Source organism: Sinocyclocheilus rhinocerous, unplaced genomic scaffold (assembly GCF_001515625.1).
Source record: "Sinocyclocheilus rhinocerous isolate Xijiao unplaced genomic scaffold, SAMN03320098_v1.1 scaffold345, whole genome shotgun sequence".
In the NCBI taxonomy this organism is placed as follows: domain Eukaryota; kingdom Metazoa; phylum Chordata; class Actinopteri; order Cypriniformes; family Cyprinidae; genus Sinocyclocheilus; species Sinocyclocheilus rhinocerous.
The window spans coordinates 1,103,792-1,123,410 of record NW_015630020.1 but is presented as its reverse complement, the minus strand read 5'-3'; the positions used below and the strand labels follow the sequence as shown (position 1 = coordinate 1,123,410).

General features: G+C 37.1%; 1 protein-coding gene across 1 annotated transcript in view; it reads right to left on the bottom strand.

Moving 5' to 3' along the window:
- Nucleotides 1–2,468: 2,468 nt before the first annotated feature.
- LOC107739484 (echinoderm microtubule-associated protein-like 4) overlaps nucleotides 2,469–19,619 on the bottom strand; it is a 66,209-nt gene continuing 49,058 nt past the window's right edge. Inside the window, exons 16-24 of the mRNA XM_016551611.1 lie at nucleotides 18,062–18,187; nucleotides 16,494–16,625; nucleotides 13,529–13,596; nucleotides 13,326–13,414; nucleotides 13,131–13,228; nucleotides 9,369–9,456; nucleotides 9,056–9,154; nucleotides 6,025–6,155; nucleotides 2,469–3,504 (exon numbers count right to left, since the gene is read on the bottom strand). Of these exons, the coding sequence (XP_016407097.1) occupies nucleotides 3,010–3,504; nucleotides 6,025–6,155; nucleotides 9,056–9,154; nucleotides 9,369–9,456; nucleotides 13,131–13,228; nucleotides 13,326–13,414; nucleotides 13,529–13,596; nucleotides 16,494–16,625; nucleotides 18,062–18,187 (1,326 nt within the window). The 3' untranslated portion in view covers nucleotides 2,469–3,009. The remainder of the gene's footprint in view (nucleotides 3,505–6,024; nucleotides 6,156–9,055; nucleotides 9,155–9,368; nucleotides 9,457–13,130; nucleotides 13,229–13,325; nucleotides 13,415–13,528; nucleotides 13,597–16,493; nucleotides 16,626–18,061; nucleotides 18,188–19,619) is intronic.

Here is a 19,619-nt window from a genome sequence, read left to right as displayed (position 1 = left end):
CAAATGACTGTAAATGTGTATTTGAACCAGGCTTCTCAATACCATACGTCAATACAGCATCGCATCCTAAAATCTGAGCGTGTAAACCATGCTTTCTCATGCCTTTGTACACAGAGACTGCAATGCGTTTTAATACTCTGCAATGCTTTAAAATGTAGAGGTTGCCTCTAAAAGCTGTTTTGATGTCTTTTCTGGTGTTATATTGATGATTTAGGTTCCCATTCATCAAGCAGCACTGGAGGGAATCTCTCTCAGCAGCTGTGCTCTTGTGTTTCTCTGATATTGATTCATTTCAGAGAAAATATTTGCTTCATCTCAAGATATCGGTGCCTCCGAATGCTGTTTAATCTTCAATGAGCTTCTTTTTCATCCATATCTCCATGCATTGTTGAGGGAACACACAAAGGCAGTACCATGGTATCACATGGTAATACCAAATTATATTTCAATGCTTTTGTATGCTCTTGTGTTCGCTCACAAATCTTTTGTGATGGAAATAATATTAGGAATTAAGGAAGAAAAACTATATTTTAGTTCTTTTACAAGCAAACACAAAGTTTCTCAGCGGAACGCAATAGTTTTGCGAGAAAACGCAAATGTTTTGCGAATGAATGCAAACTTTCTTGGGTGAACGCAATACTTTTAGAAAACATGTTTCACGAGAGAATGCAACGTTTTAAAGGGGAATGCAATAGTTTTGCGAGAAAACGCAAATGTTTTGCGAATGAATGCAAACTTTCTTGGGTGAACGCAATACTTTTAGAAAACATGTTTCACGAGAGAATGCAACGTTTTAAAGGGGAATGCAATAGTTTTGCGAGAAAACGCAAATGTTTTGCGAATGAATGCAAACTTTCTTGGGTGAACGCAATACTTTTAGAAAACATGTTTCACGAGAGAATGCAAAGTTTTTAAGGGGAACGCAACAGTTTTGCGAGAAAATGCAAATATTTTGTGAACTAGTGCAAAATTTCTCTCTACTTTTGCGAGAAAATGCAAATGCAATAGCATTGAAATATAATTTTTCCTCCCATCTCATCACTATAAATATAATATGATACCATTCACAAATACCTTGACATTCCATCCTGTCGATGTCAAAACATTGCCCAAATTACCTAAATTAGCCCAATATGGTACAAATAATACCATGGTACTTTCTGGTACCGTTTTTTTAAGCATTACAGAAAGGAGTGAGGAAAAACATAATTTCTTCCTTTGACTTTCTTTTTCTTTTGGATTCTCTCCAAAAAGAGTGATCCTGAGAAAATGTGAGGGAGAGAGGGAGAGGGCGATCACCCTTCAGCGGAATGAAAGAAGCGGCGACTCGCGCGCACATACACACTCACGCACGCACATTTAAGACTTGTTTAATCTTCCGTTTCTCTCATACCATAAAAAACAAGAACATTTCAGTCCAATGAAAAAAAAAAAATGACAAGAAAAACAGTCCCAAAATGAAACCTAAAAACAATGCAGTCTCAGTGAGAAGAAAGTCATTTGGACGCAAGGTTAAAACGGATGGTATGAATACAGAGGAGGTTCTCCAGTCCAACAGAGGAAACTGAGAGATGTGAGGGTGGTACGGCACCTTTAGACAGGCGGTTGAGACTGAAATTGTTTTGTTTTTATTTAATTTATAAAATAGCTCGGCTATTGCCATGCAGACCCCATTTTGAGGCAGGTCAGGCTTTTGTGAGTGTGTGTTACTTGTGTTTGTACTGAATGAATTGCTCTGCTGTTTATGGCTGTTGAGTATGACTGCCGAGTTGAAATTCAAGGTGTCCGTGACCATGACGACCAGCAGAAGCAGCTTGAATTGTTGAGGTTCTTGAGTCTGACCAATGAGCCAGGGGCACCTGACTGGTATCACCAGATATACATGTCCTGTAGTTTTTGGCTCAGGGACAGATGCTATGCAAGCACGCAAATCAGCTTTACATGCAGTCCTCCACCAATGTTCACAGAGAGCTAGAGAACACAAATCATCTACATCTACATCATGTGACCCATGTTCACCCAAAAAATGAACATCGTTTACTCAACTTCATGTTGTTCCAAACCTGTTTGACTTGACTTGCCTTTTGCAGAACAAATAAAATTATGTTTTGAAGAATAAAAGTCAAAGGGGTCCAGTGTTGATCTGGGCCCAATTGACTTATGTTGTAAGGACAATAACAGTCAAAAGATCCTCAAAACATCTTCAAAAGATTTTTGACAGATCTTCAACAGATCCTCGAAAGATTTTTGAAAGATCTTCAACAGATCTTCAAAGATCCTCGAAAGATTTTCAACAGATTTTCGAAAGATCTTCTAAAGATTCTCAAAACATCTTCGAAAGATCCTGAAAAGATATTTGAAACATCTTCAAAACATTTATATTTTAACATTTGTGTTTTACACAGAAGAAAGTCAGTCATTCAAGTTTGGAACGACTTGAGGACGAGTAAATAAATACAGAACATTCATTTTTTTGGGTGAGGAAAGTGAGGAAAAGTTTCAGTAATTCAACTCAATTCACCCTTAGTTGCTGATCCTTAATCAATTAATATATTGATGTATATGCCAAATGACAGTTAATTGAAAGCATGTGTCCATTTTATGTTGTATTTGTCCGTTTGTCTGTTTATATGAACATGTTGTTTGTATCTAAAACTGGTAAATCGTTTGTTTTCCTCTTTTTAAAATGTATCACAGTTACTGATGTGTCTATGCATGTGTGTATTAGTGTTTGTGTGTGTCTCAATGTAAACTTGTAGGTGTTCTAAATCTTTCCAAAGGTTTTTAATTACACATTCCAAATCTCTCACCATCCAACCCAAACCAATGCCTCCACAACCACATCTACTGAATGTCAACATAACAAACTAAGATACGAAACGAAAAGAAAATCTTGAAAGGATAAAAACTGAGGAGACCCTGCTTTTGTAATCTGACAGGAAGGCTGCAGTGACATGCTGGTGCCTTTGGGCGGGCTATCGAGCAGGCGAGGGAAGGGGTCGGACTGCCTTATAAGGGAGGGTTAAAGATTGTGCCCTCATCACTGGGTGTGGCCGTATCGTCGCTAGGCTCTAGGCTGTCCTTGGGGCTCAGGGTGCTGTCAGATGGGGACGTGGCCTCATCGGAAGGGGGCGGGGTTTCAGGGGAGCCGTCCTGCTGTCCATTAGAAGTAACTGTGTGCAGGGGTTCGGGGGGAGTGGGAGGGGGAGTGTTGGTGTCGGGTTGGGTGCTGAGGGGAAGCGAGGCTGGGACCGGCAAGGGCTCAGTAGGAGTGTGGGGAACGCTGGGTACCGACGGCATGGTGCGAGGGGTGGAGTTGTGCATCAGGGAAACACCCAGGCCCAAGCTGGAGTCGCTGTGCACCAAGGATGAGGTCTTCTCCACCAGACGCCACTGCATGATGCTCATGTCCTTGCCGCCCGTTGAAATCAGGTGACTGTCGCTCTGCATGAAGCTCACATTTGTCACGTGACTGCTGTGGGCGCTGTACTTGTGGCTTGGGGCCTGCAATTAAATAATAAAATCAGTAAAACATCAGATAAAGAGAGAAAATTATATCCCCCAGGCTTCAATTACAACTCATGTTTTGGGTGATATGACAAAAATATTATATCCCGATATGAGTAATTTTATTTCACAATAACGATATATATCACAATAGTATTTTTTTCTTTAAATAAGGTCTTTATGATATAAATTTTTTTGATACCATAGAAATTTCATAATTCTTGTCACCAGTGTCAATATCACAAAAACTAATACTAGCCTAAATTAAAAATAAAAAATAAAACCTCAAGCTCACTGAAGACAAGTGAACAGTCAGCGATTAAATAAGAATAAGAAACTAATTACAAGCAATAGGACAAAAAAAACAAAAACTACAGTAGAACAAATGAATAAGAAATGCTACATACAGTGTATAATATAATCAAATTCTTATGAAAGTTACAAAAGTGATTTAGTCAAGAGCAGTGAGAGATTTTCTCTCTTTTGTTGTTTGATTAACATGACAGACAGCAGGAATATTAGACTGCTATCACTTTAAGAGCTGCCCGGATCCAACATACTGTCTGTTACAAATGTGTTTTCTTTCTCAGCTGTTTGGTTTCACTTAAAACATAAATTACTGTGTTTATAAAGATAGTTGGGGACGGATGATCCGCTGTGGTGTCCCCTAATCGGGAGAAGCCGAAAGAAGAAGAAGAAGATAAAGATAGTTGCAAAGACAGGCATTTTGACACATACAAGTGTGTCTATTTAACAGTTCAAGGCCTAAAGCGGCAAAAACAACTCAGTTCATTACTCCCGCGCTCTATGAGCACCGTCTTCATGTGCGCGTGCCTCTCTGACGGTGCACAGAAACAGTCTCTCTGACAAAAAAAAGGTCAGAAACTGCTCAGAAATGGTCCTTCAGACAGTGCAAGAATATAGCGAAATGAGTTCTTGCTGCTGCTGATTGTGTTTCAATGGCTTAGAATCACTTGATTTTAAACAGCAATGCTTAAAAACAAGGGGTGCTCCGATCAGGATTTTTGAGGCCGATCACCGATCACATAAAGCAGTATCTGCCGATACGATCACCGATCTTTTTAAAGCCTTATTTTTATCATGTAGAATTATTTACAGTAATACTCCAATCAGGATTTTTAGACATTTATTCAGGGCCTGAATTTCATTTTTGAAATTGGGGGAATTTCCCTCTTATAGATGACTCTTGTGAGAGGGTTTTTTTTTTTTTTTGAGGGGTGGAGAGGATAATTTTTTTTTTTTTAGAGAGAGATTTTTCAAAAATATATATTTATCTCACCTAAATGTTTGATCATGCAGTGCATTTTTGTTTTTACACTCCTGCAATTGTTGCAAAATAGCTTACACACAGCACAACGCAGTTGCTCAAGCAAGTGGCAAAATATTTAAACTAGTACTTTTCTTACATTATCACAAACATTCTAAATTAAAACTTACCACTGACAGAAACAGTCAGCTCTACTGCCTTTTCTTTTGCATTTAAATCTTTATTACAAGCAATCCTTGTAATAAACTTTGTTTTCCTACCTCCGTGAGTGCCATCTTTTATTGCCTTTTTTTATCTAAAAGTGCTCTTTTCCTTAAAAACTAGCCAACAAGCCATATTTGTTGACTGTGAAACACAGTAGACTTTAATTATATGCATTTATGGTGTAATTACTACATTTTCGTTTATTTACCGCAAACAATGCGCTGTCACTTTAATTCAGCGCGTGCAGCAAACTCGATGCGGAATCAATCGCTGCGCTGCTGCAGACCGCTCCTGGAACGCACTGCCGGACTTCAACCGTGTGCCGTGTGAACGCTTTAATCTGTTAATCTGCACCCCTATTAAAAACACGTGCAAACGATAGGTTTTTGTGACCATGTAGCACAGCAACATCATGTGAGTATATAACTGCGATAGAGATGATAGTTCAAAATCTCTACCGGTTGACACATTTCTACCGGCTAATCGTATCTACCAGTATATAGCCCACCCCTAGTTGTGACATACAATGGATTACCAAAAAATACAAATGTAGGACAGTGACTTGTAGGTGTAGTGACTGTTGACTGGGTGGAGGCAGATCTGAATTTGCAGTCAATTGTATGAAAGGGGCAGAATTTAAGTTGAATAAATGATTGGAGAAATCCGACGTATGTCACCAGAGAGAAGTCTGTAGTTTCACTGGAAGATCGACGACAAGAATTAAGAGGTCAAAAAACGATTTCACGCATAAATTGTTCACAATAAGATCAATTACATGCATTTGGAAATTAGATGAAAATAGGATTTTCACTAAAGTTTTAAAGAACTTAAAGAACAAGTACTGAATCAAATTGCTGTTCAGTATATTGAAACAAACTGAAACAAAAACCAATGAATCATGAATCAAACTGGTTTATATCTGGCTTCAGATATCTAGCAACAACTAACAACTAATACACATCATGTTCTAAAATGTAAAAGTAAAGACGCTCTTTAAAATATGACAGTAAAGTGACGTGACAGACCTTCGGTCTTGAGCAGGGGTATTGGAACAGGTGAACTTTACAGAAGTCATCAGCCAGAGCGATCACCTTCCTGTTGTGAGATCGCACAAGTGCATTGATATCTGTCCCATCTGAGCCCTCCGGCCAAACACCTGTTACACAGCAAACACCAAGACACATCAGTGCACAACAGTAGCTAGAAGAAAAACACTACCAGTTTAATAATGACATTTATCAGTAGGCTGTCAGTATCACCTTTTCCAGGAACAACTGACATTTCACAGCATGATGGAGTGACATGTAAATTTCCGCATCGTGTATCATGTAGGGAGTCATTTTAGTAAATCAGTTCATTATTTTTTTTACACAATGAAGAGGTTCCATTCAAAAGTAATCACTCATTGTCCTTCAGTCCCAATATTTTTTTTATTTTTTTTTGTAGTTAAATAATGTTGAGAAATATGGTATGTTTTAACTTAGTACATTTTAATATACTTTAACTTTTAATTTTCACATTGTATTGAATGTGTCCAAATCTGATGTTGAAATCCGAATGTATTTATTTTTGTGCTAGATAAATGCATGTTGATAGTAATTTAATATTCCGTTAAAATCCGTCTTTAACTGGTAGCAAAAAGAAACATCAAATCCTTACTAACTGTTACAAGGGAAGGTATATTTGACCACGCCACTATAATATCTATAAGCACATACAGTAGATGCCTCATCACATTCAAAAACTATGATCATGAATGGATTAGGAGCCTTCAATGAGATTACCAGCAGGAGGCAGAAGAACACCAGGTACAAGAATCTCACACACACAGTTTTCTGTAATATCACATTCACTGTACTGCTCTAATCTATTGGCTCAGTGCTAGGGAATTTGTACAATCCAACCAAATATTTTCCAGTCTAATAAAGTGCTAAAATATGTGGAGTTGTGGTCAGGACTGGGCTGGCTGTATTCAAAAGCACCCTGTGTGAATGTGCTCCAGTATTACAGACCTGCACACACCAGACGGCACGCTATGCTGACAGATAAAGTGAGTTTGTGGTCTGAACAACTTTTGGTTTTTGAAATCACCCTGCTTAGACATGAAGTCACTCAGAATGTGAGCAAAATTAGAACGACAGACTATAATTGTGCGTATAAAGACAAAGAGTTGCAAAAACAGAAGGAAAGTGAGATGAAATATGCTGCAAAGGGAGAACAGCTGACTGACAATCAGACTATAAATAAAGGTGATGTGCAAAATTTGCCCATAGAAATGAGCTAAATACAATAAAGCCTTAATTTGCATATACCTGATTACAAAATGCAGATTACTTTTTATGATCTATCTATCTATCTATCTATCTATCTATAGTGCTGGGCAGATTACTCACGGATTGTAGTCCATTACTGATTACAAATTACACAACGGAAATCATAGTTAGTAATTTAATCTTTTTGATTACATATTTTAAGTAATGTATTCTGACTACTTTTTTTTTGATTACTTTTAGATTACTTTTGACCGAACCTGTAAGAAAATATTTTCCAATCTTTATCAACATCATGAAGTGCATTAAACATTACAGGGTTTCCCAAACAGGGGATCATAAATGAAATGCAGGGCATTCACAAAGCGATGAAAAGATAATAATTCATAATGTCAAATTAAACTAATCACCTTTAAACTAAACCCTCTCTATTTTCTGTCTCTATTTTCTGCCAGCTGGCTGGTGTGTGCAGGTCTATAAAACCTGAAAATACTTTCTAATTTAAGCGGTAGGACTTTTTTTTAGAGAGGAAAATTTAAGAGAGAAAAAGAATTAGGGCAAATCAATACCTTATGAATAATTTACTGCTATTTTGTGAATAATATGTGATCATGTAATCTATAAAAATTAACTATAGTCTGATTACGAGTATTTAAAATGTAATATAATCTAATTACAAGTACTTAATTTTTGGAATCCCCGGTCGGCAGGAAACCTCTGGTGGTGCGGACACATGCCGATTACAAATACACCTCTATAGCTGTGGACCAGGTCACCGCTACAGACGGACACTACCAGGTTCTATTCCTGGGCACAGGTAAAACCCCACAGTATGACAAATCTTAAAGGGATAGTTCACCCAAAAATGAAAATGTGATGTTTATCTGCTTATCCCCAGGGCATCAGATGTAGGTGACTTTGTTTCTTCAGTAGAACACAAACGAAGATTTTTAACTCAAACCGTTGCTGTCTGTCAGTCATATAATGCAAGTGAATGGAACCATTGACACTCCTAGCTGAGATTGTAGATAGAGTGTCAATGGTCCATTTGAGAGATAGGTGGCGGTAATGCACTAATAAGTCTGCGATCCACGCTCAGGATAGTTAGGACATTGCGGTGAATCTGAGGTAAAAAACAATATAAATACTGTTCAGTTTCTTGCACGGACCGATCGTTTCGTGTGTTTACACATCAATGTATCGTCACGAGCCGCAGGGTTTAATTTGGTTTTGTTTGTGTATGTTTGTTTGACTCTCAAAGCCGTGATTCCCATTCACTTCCATTATAAGACTGACAGACTGCAACGGTTTGAGTTAAAAATCTCAGTTTGTGTTCTACTGAAGAAACAAAGTCACCTACATCTTGGATGCCCTGGGGGTAAGCAGATAAACATAAAATTTTCATTAAAAAGTTAGTTAAAGTAAGTCTGGTATGTCCTCATTTAGATTGCCAAGCAAACGTGTGTTGGTGTGTGCGAGAAAGAGAATGACTAAGACCCCCTTCAAGACTAAACCACTGACAGGAAATGAATGTGAAATAGAGCAAAGAGTTCAAATACCAGCCACACATTTGGAAAAACCAAACGAGGCACGCATACACAGAGCACACTTACTCATAATACACAAAGCAAGCGTTCTTCTAGCAAATTTTTAGTCACAAGTTTGATTCACATTGTCATTCAGTGACAGACCCTTAGTAGGCGGTGAGATTTCAGCAGTGGGTACTATACAGTAGGTATTGAACCCCTACTAGCAATAACACCCACAATGCACCACAGATACTGACCAAAGACGTGGTATCCTAGCACGCAGGTATATGTGGCCCAGTCGATGTCCTTGCACTCAGAACGGTTACGAATCAACTTACAACCGTTTGGAATGTCCCCTGTGGAAGAGGGAAAACAACATGTCAGGAAAATCTGGGATATGGTGCAAAATTTAAGTTCTTTTGGTCCAAAAAAAGTGCAAACACAAACCACAAGCTGAATCAGTTATGATGTATTCTACCAAACCAATGAGACAAAAATCAAATACGATTGGAGATGAATGTTTTTCAGAGAAACCGAGCCAGAGAGGGCTTGTTGCGGTCGTCCACTTACAGTAAAGGATTTCGTAGTCTCCTGAGTTGGACATGATGAACTTGTTGTCGGGAGACCAGTCAAGATGTGTAATGTAGCTGGAATGTCCCTGAGGACAGAGATGAAAAGATTTGACAAAAAAAAGGAGAAAAGGAAACAGTTCTGTCACAACATTTTCAATAATCCGAATTGAACTGTTACAGATCACAGAGCTGCTCAAATCTTCAATTGAACACGAATGCAGACATTTTGTGGAATATCTAAGATCATCTGTTCATTGCAATGATTTTGACAGTGATTCCTACTGTTTAGGACAAAAACAAGCACTAGAAATTTACATTCAACCTATACAGACATCAGAAGACGCACAATATCTTTGTTCAAAGAAAAGACCAAAATTTAAGATGTTACTCATTAAACATGTAAGCAAACATTTCAATGTCTGCAACTCTTGTGAAAAAGAAATGCGCTTATTTGTTTTGAATGTGCATTTGTAGTGTACTTCTAATCTTACAAGCACATAAAATCTCTACTTGCAAATAATATAATATTAATGAAATAAAAGGCTATTTAAGTGTACATCTTAAAATATTAAAGAGTTTTACTTTAAATGATTAAATTATGACATTTGACTAAAACACATTTTGTTGTGCTTTAAAGACGTACACTTATTTTGATGTGTTGACTAACATACTTAAAGCACATGTAAAGTACTTGATTATAATTATTTGATGTTGTACTAAATGGTAATATCATCATTACAAATGTATAATTGCAAATATATTCAAATACATAAAAATGTCAACAGAAATCACATTAAAGTTTGTTAGGTTACCAAAAATGCATTTGGCAGTACACTTTAACCATATTTCATTGACAATACAAGTAATACATATGAAATTACATACAATAATGTACTTAAACTCTAAAGTCCAGCTAACTGCATTCAATATAAAATATAAGAATAATAATTGAGATGCATTTAATTGTCTGAAAACATTACATTAACTTTGAGTATTCTTTTAAAGTATATTTCTGAGAAAAAAAGTACTCTTTTTAAAAAAAAATACTGGGTAACACTTTATTTCGATAGTCCACTTTAGACATTCTATTAACAGTAAGTAACTTTGCAACTACATGTCAACTAGCAGTTAGTAGAGTATTAGTAGACTGTCTGCTTAATATCTTCTAACACTTTCTTTGTCAACTTATTCTACTAACCCTAAACCTACCCTAACAGTCTACTCTGAGAGTTAGTAGACATGTAGTTGCAAATTAATGAGAATTAGTTCAGATGGAGTTGACATGTAGTTACAAAGTTACTTATAGTTAATAGAATGTCTAAAGTGGACTATCAAAATAAAGTGTAACCAAATACTGTAAACTAAGGAGCACTTTTGAATTTTTTTATTTATTTATTATTATTTTTTTTTTTACAAATGAACACCACATCCTGAAGCACCATGTAAGAATGGAACAAGAGCAATTTTCAAGCTGTTCCACACCCAAAATTATTAAATCATTTTCAAATACTTGAAATGATGTGTGTGAGTCATTTGTACTACATCTATGATACTGTAATGGTGCTCTGTTGTCCTTTTTGGAACTTTAGAGAGTGAATGTTCATTTGTATGGAAAACAGCTGATCGGACTTTCTGCAAAATATCTAACTTTGTTTTCCATTAAAGGAAATCTTACAGGTTTGAAACAACACATTAGTGAGAAAATAAGAACAATTTAATTTCCGAGGTACTCTAGCTCTTTAACCTAGATACATGAAAGCAACGAGTTCAAAAGTTCAGTTGAAAAATCAATTAATCTAAAAGCACAAATAAACCCTCTTCAAATGAGACGGCGTCAACAAGAGCCTGAGCGTCTCACTGACACTGACACCTAATCAAAGGGATGGAATAGCACAAAAAGAGGCTTCGTCAAAGACTGAACTCAGTGGTCTCAATAAATAATGCTGGAGGGTCTCCACCCAAAGCAAAGAGAGACACAAAATAATACCGTCTGACTTACAGCTCAGGGAGGGAATCTCAGTTTGTCTGACTTGGCTCTGACTTGTCCGCAGGCTTCCCTGGGATATGGGATATGTGCACTGACACATACATGTGAGTGTGTGTACGTGTTTTAAAGAGTCTCGCGTTTGTGAAAGCTTGCCATCTGCACACAGAGTCCCCCCTGTAGATTACAAAGATCACCTGTCTCTCCATTTCCAGCTTTTCATACACATATTGACATGTGCTTTCAGTTTCCACTATCCTAGATCCTGAACTTCCTTTCTATGGCTGTCGAAAGAGTTCATTAAAAGGCAAACTTTCCCAGGCTGCACTGTAATGCAAATGGTTTATAGCTCAACGGTGCATTGCTTGGAATTTTTGACCTCAACAGCATTTGCACATTTAAGTCACATGTAAAAATGTATGAATCTCTTATGAATTGCATCGATAAACTATTAAACCATGTCATCTGCACTCAAATGCTGTTGGAGCTTTTCTCAGTAACTAGCTATTTTCAAATATTTTTAATAAGCTGATGTTTTGGTGATTTGTAGTCTTTGTGATCATTTTCTTGAAAATGTGTTTTTGTGCTTTTTTCTTTACAATTAATCACTCCGTTTGATATTTTTAAAGTTTTGCTTATGTGTCCAAGTACGTTTTGTGGCCACTGTATGTGTTCATCTGCTCTCATCTGTCTGTGAGTAACATGGTTCAGCTACGCTGACAGACACATGAGCGATTCGTCTGCCAGCATCAATAAAACCACAGGCCAGCGCTCCCACAATGTCTGAATTCCCTCTGGAAGCTCGCTTTCATTCTGTCCGCTAAAATCACACTGACATCTTCAGCCATTTCACAACCAGCGTTTCTTCACTCTCTTTAGGACTTGTCGAATGACAGACACTCACAAAAACTGACTATGTGGAAATAATTTCATTTCTGCTAGTCATTTCATAATTGGGTTGTTCTATGAAAGGAGAACCATTTGTGTGTCCATCATGTTTAATGAAGAACACTAAACATAGAAATGTTTTTTAAAATAAAATACTTGAATTCAAAATGAATTATAAATGTAGTCTATCAAAGCATTCACAAAGCAATATATTAGTACATGACAGAACTTTTTTATTTGTCTGACAGAGCGTATAAATCTACACAAATGTACTCTGTAAGGCACCCGTTTCAGAGAATGACTCTATGATTGAACACAGATGTTAATGACATTAAACTTCTCAACTACTGAAAAACTGCACAGAAAAAAACAAAAAAATTAGAAGAACAGTGGTGTGATTCAGAGTGTGTTGATGGAGTACAGCCGAGCGAAACGAGACCCAGGTCAGACATGGGCAAACGGTCACGCATGGTAAAGTTTTTTTCTCCACTCTCCCTGACCCCTCGGATCCAGCAGAAAGGGGAATAGTGAAAATAGTCAATAATACAGCCATAAAACAATTATGTGAATTGTAAGATTAACCAAAACGCATTATTTATGGATTGATTACGAATACGTTTTAAATGCATGTTTCAAATTCTAGTTTCAAATTCTTTGTATTCTTTTTTGTTTCTAATATATATTTTTAAATGTCTATAAATAAATAAATCAATAAATAAAATGACCTTAGGTTTTAGGTAAAATTTTCAACAAATTACTTTTTTTTTGTGGAAATTTTCTATCAGTCAGTGTCAGGACAAGCACAGTAGTAAAGCTTCGGGAGTTCAATGCGCCTGAGATCCACTGAGCTGTTTTATGCAAACAGTCACATAAATTTCAGATACTCACAGTGCATTTCCCATATCTGCTGTACTTGCGTCCCTTATCCGACACCGTGTAGAGGTAAATGAAGTTATCATGTGATCCCACTGCCAGCAGCGTGCCATCTGAGGAGAGACACAGAGACGTCTGGTTGTCTGCTCGGCACAGAAATGCAAGAAAAAAAAAATACAGAGTATGCAAACAAACCACACTCCTACTCACCGACAGAGTAGCGCATCAATGACAGCTGCTCATTGCCGTCTGTGTGAATGGCCACCAGGTCTCGCGTCTCTGCGTCCAGAGCATACCACCTAAAACACATACAAAACAATCTCTGAACTACAGTCGTCAAAGCATTTTTATGTTCAATTTGGGTAAAGTTTTTCATGTAAACCTGATATAGAGATGATATAGAGATCACTTACTTCCCTGAGTGAGTACCAATGGCAACAACCGAACCGCTAGGATGGAAATATGCGCAGTGCCCGTGCTCCTAAAAACACACAAACACATTAGTACTGTCACACTCAAAGCACACGGGACTCTATTATAAAACTGAAAGTTCTGGGTCTAATGCAGATGCTCTAATTTCTATATTTCTGCTGAAATGAAAGCTGTTTGTTTTTAAACTTTTACAGACGTTAGATGTGACAATGCATTCAAATAAATGATAAAAAATTCTATAATTTAAAGTGTTTCAAGAACTGAATGCATTTCAAATTTACACTTTTAATGACCAATGCATTTGCATGACGTTTCCAGACTTTACTTTACTTTTTTTTTTTTTTTCTACCTGATAAACATTTTAGAACTTGAATTACAAAAATTCAAATTTATTATTGAAATTTCCATGACTTTTTCAAGTTTAAAAAAAAAATAAAAAAATCATCACACTTCCCTCACATACAGTATCCAGATTTTCCAAGACTTTGGGAACCTTGGTTCTTAAATTCAGTTGTTTATACAGGGAGAGAGAGAGAGAAAAAAAAAAAAAAAAAAGCAAGCAAGCATTTTTAAAAATAATCTTAAGCCATTTTATGGCCCTCTTGGAAATGTGCTGAGGCCCCTTAGTGGGTCCCGGCCCCCTGGTTGAGAAGCACTGCTCTAAATGTGTGGATGAGGTCACAAAAAAGAAAACAAAACCTGATATACATACATCAACTAAATACTGTATTACTGCATCAATACAAATGTAAACAGCCTACAGTTAAGATAACAAGGGGTATTTAGTGGTTATTCGGTGTATCTTTCAATCTTTCAAGGTCCTACAATCCATAGTCTTAGCTCAGAGACACACTGTCCAAAAACAGTAACCACTGTTACAATAAATGATTCTGTGAAAAAAAATATGTATTTGCCAAACTGGGCAAACTGACTTTTTACTGATGTCTTAATAAAAAGGTTTTGCAAGAACCACTAATGTCATGGCATGTGCCATAAAATTTGCCAACAAATTCCCCAACATCTCTTTATTCCGCTTTGTTTTCTGAGAAATATTCAGTACGGATTACATCTAGACGAATAGAAAGTTTTCACAAAATCAACAAACAAGCTGTCTTTGGTTTTTTAAAAGAACAAAGCACTGGGCCATAATTTATGCCAGTAACCAGTGAAATTAAGTCTGAAGTCCCAAACAGAGAACTGTAGCCCTGGATTGTTTTGATAGTTACAAAAATGAAACGTTTAGTGGTTATGCCCTTTAAGGCCACCTTTAACGAAGCCGATTAACTATATTACCTGGTGAAAGGTTAGCGTATTGTGCTTATTATTATTGTCATTATTAATATTTGCAATATTTAACAGGCCACTGACAGTCACACAGTGCTGTGAAAAGGTTTTTGCCCCCTTCCTGTTTTTTAAAGGGGTCCTATTATGCTCTTTTACAAAGTCCTTATTATCTACATGTTGCTTATATACAGTGCTGTGAAAAGGTTTTTGCCCCCTTCCTGTTTTTATTTTTATTTTTTGCATATTTGTCACACTTAAAAGATTCAGATCATCAAACCAATTTTAATATTACGCAAAGATAATGCAAGTAAATACAAAATGCAGTTTTTAAATGATAATTTCATTTATTAAGGGAAAAAAGCTGTCCAAACCTACCTGGCCCTACGTGAAAAATTATTTGCCCCTCCTCTTAAATCATGAAAGAACTGTGATTAACCACATCATTTTAGAAAGCTGCGTTAAATTTCACTAGCCACACGCAGGCCTGATTACTGCCAGACCTGTTGAATCAAGAAATCACTTAAATAGAAGCTGTCTGACAAAGTGAAGCATGCTTAAAGAGCAACACATCATGCCGCGATCTAAAGAAATTCAGGAACGGATGAGAAACAAAATAGTTGACATGTATCAGTCTGGAAAGGGTTATGAAGCCATTTCTAAGGCTTTGGGACTCCAGCGAACCATGGTCAGAGCCATTATCCACAAATGGAGAAAACTTGGAACAGTGGTGAACCTTCCCAGGAGTGTCCGGCCTACCAAAATTACTCCAAGAGCGCAATGACGACTCATCCAGGAGGTCATAAAAGAACCCAGAACAACATCTAAAGAACTCATCTAAAGGTCAGTGTTCATGATTCAACAATAAGAAAGAGGCTGGGCAAAAACGGCATCCATGGGAGAGTTCCAAGGCAAAAGCCACTGCTGACCAAAAAGAACACAAAGGCTCGTCTCACATTTGCCAAAAAATATCTTGATTATGCCCAAGAATTTTGTAATATAATATTCTGTGGACTGATGAGACAAAAGTTGAACGTTTTGGAAGGTGTGTGTCCCGTTACATCTGGCATAAAACCAACACAGCATTTCATAAAAAGAAAAATCATGTTTTATGTAACCTTCATAAAAAGAACATCATACCAACAGTCAAACATGGTGGTGGTAGTGTGATGGTCTGGTCAGCTCCAGGACCTGGACGACTTGCCATAATGGATGGAACCAATAATTCTGCACTCTATCAGAAAATCCTGAAGGAGAATGTCTGGCCGTCAGTTTGTGACCTCAAGCTCAAGCACACTTGGGTTATGCAGCAGGACAATGATCCCAAACACACCAGCAAGTCCACCTTGCCAGTTATCGCAAACGCCTGATTGCAGTTGTTGCTGCAAAGGATGGCACAACCAGATATTAGATTTAGGGGGCAATTACTTTTTCACGCAGGGCCAGGCAGGTTTGGACAGCGTTTTTCCCTTAATAAATGAAATAATTATTTCAAAACTGCATTTTGTATTTACTTGGGTTATCTTTGTGTAATATTAAAATTTGTTTGATGATCTGAATCTTTTCAGTGTGACAAATATGCAAAAAATAAACAAAAACAGGAAGGGGGCAAAAACGTTTTCACAGCACTGTATACGTGCAAATGTGTGTTTGTTGGAGTCTTACGTCCAGCAGTCTGGTCCATTCCAGCGTGTGGTCCACTGAGTTCCACAGACACACCTGTCTGTCCTGAGCACAGGTGAGGAACAGCTCCTTGAACGGGTGGGCGGCCAGACCCCACAGCTCATCCGTGTGTCCCTAAAAATAGAGAGTCCCATGAAACTAACTCTATAACTGTGACTGCAGGTACAAGTGCATGTTTGATAAGCATACACCCTATGTATTTGAGAGATTAAGATTATTGGGATTACTGAGGATTGTGGGGGAAAAAAAGCTTATTGATCTTCACGACACTCTTAAAAATAAAAGGTTCTTTATGGCATTCCATGGAGAATCTTTAACACCCATGGAATCCTTCCATTCCACAGAAGGTTCTTTATAATAGAAAAAGGTTCTTCAGATCATTAAAATAACCACACTAAGGCTACGTTTACATTAGTGCGTTTTCATTTCAAAACTTATTCAACACAAACTCAGCACACCTGAAGAAACGATTGGTGCATAGGAAAAATAGTCCAACAACACTGTCGAATCAAAAATATAAAAAGCATATGCCTGATGAAGGTCAGTGGACTAAAACATTGCTTGTGCTTGTGACAATAAACTTCAATATTTAGCAAGTATTGATAGTGTGCGGGATTGCATCTTTTTCCATTTTAAAATGTATAACTTTTGCTACGGTTACACCTGTCGTTTACACTACTCCAGCGTTTTCGACCCTCGAAAACTGAGACGCTGCAGATCCCGTTTTAGTTTGAAAACTCCGGGGTTGCGTTTCCGTGTAAACAGAGCAAAACGGAGACTTTTGAAAACGATGGCGTGGCTGCCCACATTCTCTCTGCGTATCATTGACAACCGTGTAAACGATAACATCATGCTCATTGTTGTACCCATAGATAGACGCAGACGTGTCCATCATCTAAAACATAGGGAATCTACCTATACATATCTATGGTTCTGTCATGACAACTCTCGGAGGGATTGGCATGGTAATGTACATGACAATGTTAATGTATTTGGTCTTGGCGGAATAGATCTGCTACGCTGCTGCTGCGGCAGAGCAAGTACCGAGACTTGCTACTGCCAATACATACACAACATGCTGCTGTGAGCATGTAAGAATTATTGCTGCTGCAAATATAACAAACATGAAATAACCCCCATATAGCATACATGAATCACCTCGTAGCAGATCTATACAGGTGGAGCTGGGGAAGGTGGGGGGTTTCTGAAGCAACCTGCACTGCTACGGCAAGCACTAGTCATATATTTGAATGTTGAGCAGCGAGCTCATTGGCTACTGATACAGGAGAGAACGATTGGATTGTGGATGGAGATTCTGAAACGCAGTGAAAACGCCAGTGTAGACGAGGATCGTTTTCATTTTAAAATGCCATTTTAAAACGAAAACACACTAGTCTAAACAGGGCCTAAGGTTCTTTTAAGAATTGTTCATTGAAAGCTTCTTTGGGGAACCAGAAATTGTTCTTCCATGGCATCACTGCAAAACCCCCTTTTGAAACCTTTATTTTTAAGAGTATAAGGCTACACGAGAGATAAAAGATCTGGTTTACCTGCACTTCCACCTGAAATCCATCGTTGAAGGTGCCTCTCAGAATGAAGTTGCGTGAAGTGCCCACCAGAAACTGCTCGCCCTTGCCCTCAGCTACTGCACGAATAGTGCCATACTGATCTGGGACCTGAAGAAAACCAATCACACATGATAGATATGCTGTTTTCTTATCTTGTTATAGGAGCTTGTGATGTTTCTCATATTATATGCTATGATTTCTGGTAACACTTTATGTTAGGGTGACATAGTTACATGTTTGAGTATTATTCCTGCTTCCTGTTTGCAGTGCTGCTGGTTTGTCATTGTAGCTTCGTGTAGCTCTGTTTTTCTGTAAAATCTCTATTACTCTCTGTTGTTTAAAGTGATAAAATATAACTTAATTCCCACCATACTTCTGATATTATCTATCAACCTAATCTGATTAATTTGATCGTTCGCTTTTATTCTAAAACCGCGTGCAGCGCATCTGCAGCGCGTTAGCATTCGTTAGCTTGTCATTAGCGTTTCCATTCGTGCCTATTGCTTTTTTCTTTTTTTTTTCTCTCGCTTTGTAAATTTGTGTTTACTATTGTCATTTTGCATTATTGACACACTATTTTCCTAATTAATGCTGTTCAGTTGCTTTGACACAATCTGTATTGTTAAAAGCGCTATATAAATAAAGGTGACTTGACTTGACTTGTTACATGTACTAGCGTAACAGTAAATTATGCATAATTACAAGTAACTAACCCTAACGACAGTATATGTAGTTGTTTAACATTAAGCAAATTTTTTTTAATGTCATCTAATGATTATTGTACTAAATATGACTGACAAGATTTTTTGGTACAGTATATGAACTATTGTTAATAAAATTAAACGGGACACATTCTAATGTACAGAAAAGAAAAGAAAAAAGTAAAGCTGTATTAAACTTTTATTGCTTTCATGCTTGAAAACCTCATTTTGTCTTTGACCCAATTACACTGTAACAATGTCTCCACAAAATAAAGTGTAACTAATTTACTATGCAATTACTATTAATTAGTATCATACATACAACTGTTGAAAAGTTTGGGGTCGCTAAGAATATTTATTAATTATTTATTTTTCACAAAAATACACAATATTTCTGTTTTTACTGTATTTTTGATCAAATGAACGCAGTGTGCATAAGGAACTTTGGTAACACTTTTTAAGCAGGAATTCATTTTCATAAAGTGTGCGCTTATCTGTCTGTTGTTTTTGCATGATGTCACTCTATTTTACAACTCATTTAACAAAATACTAGTCCACAAAGCATACAAGAACAGACACGTCTAGCTATGCAAGTTCGATTTTAAATGCCATTGCTATCTGGAAAAAGTCTGAATGTAATTCATAAGTCTCTTATGCTCATCAATCAACTTCTTTGATCAAAAATACAGTTAAAGGTGTGAAATATTATTACAATAAAAAAAAAAAAATTATATTATTGTAATATATTTTAAAATGTATTCATTGTAAATTAATTTTCAGCATCATTACTGCAGTCTTCAGTGTCACATGATCCTTCAGAAATAATTTTAATAGGAAGT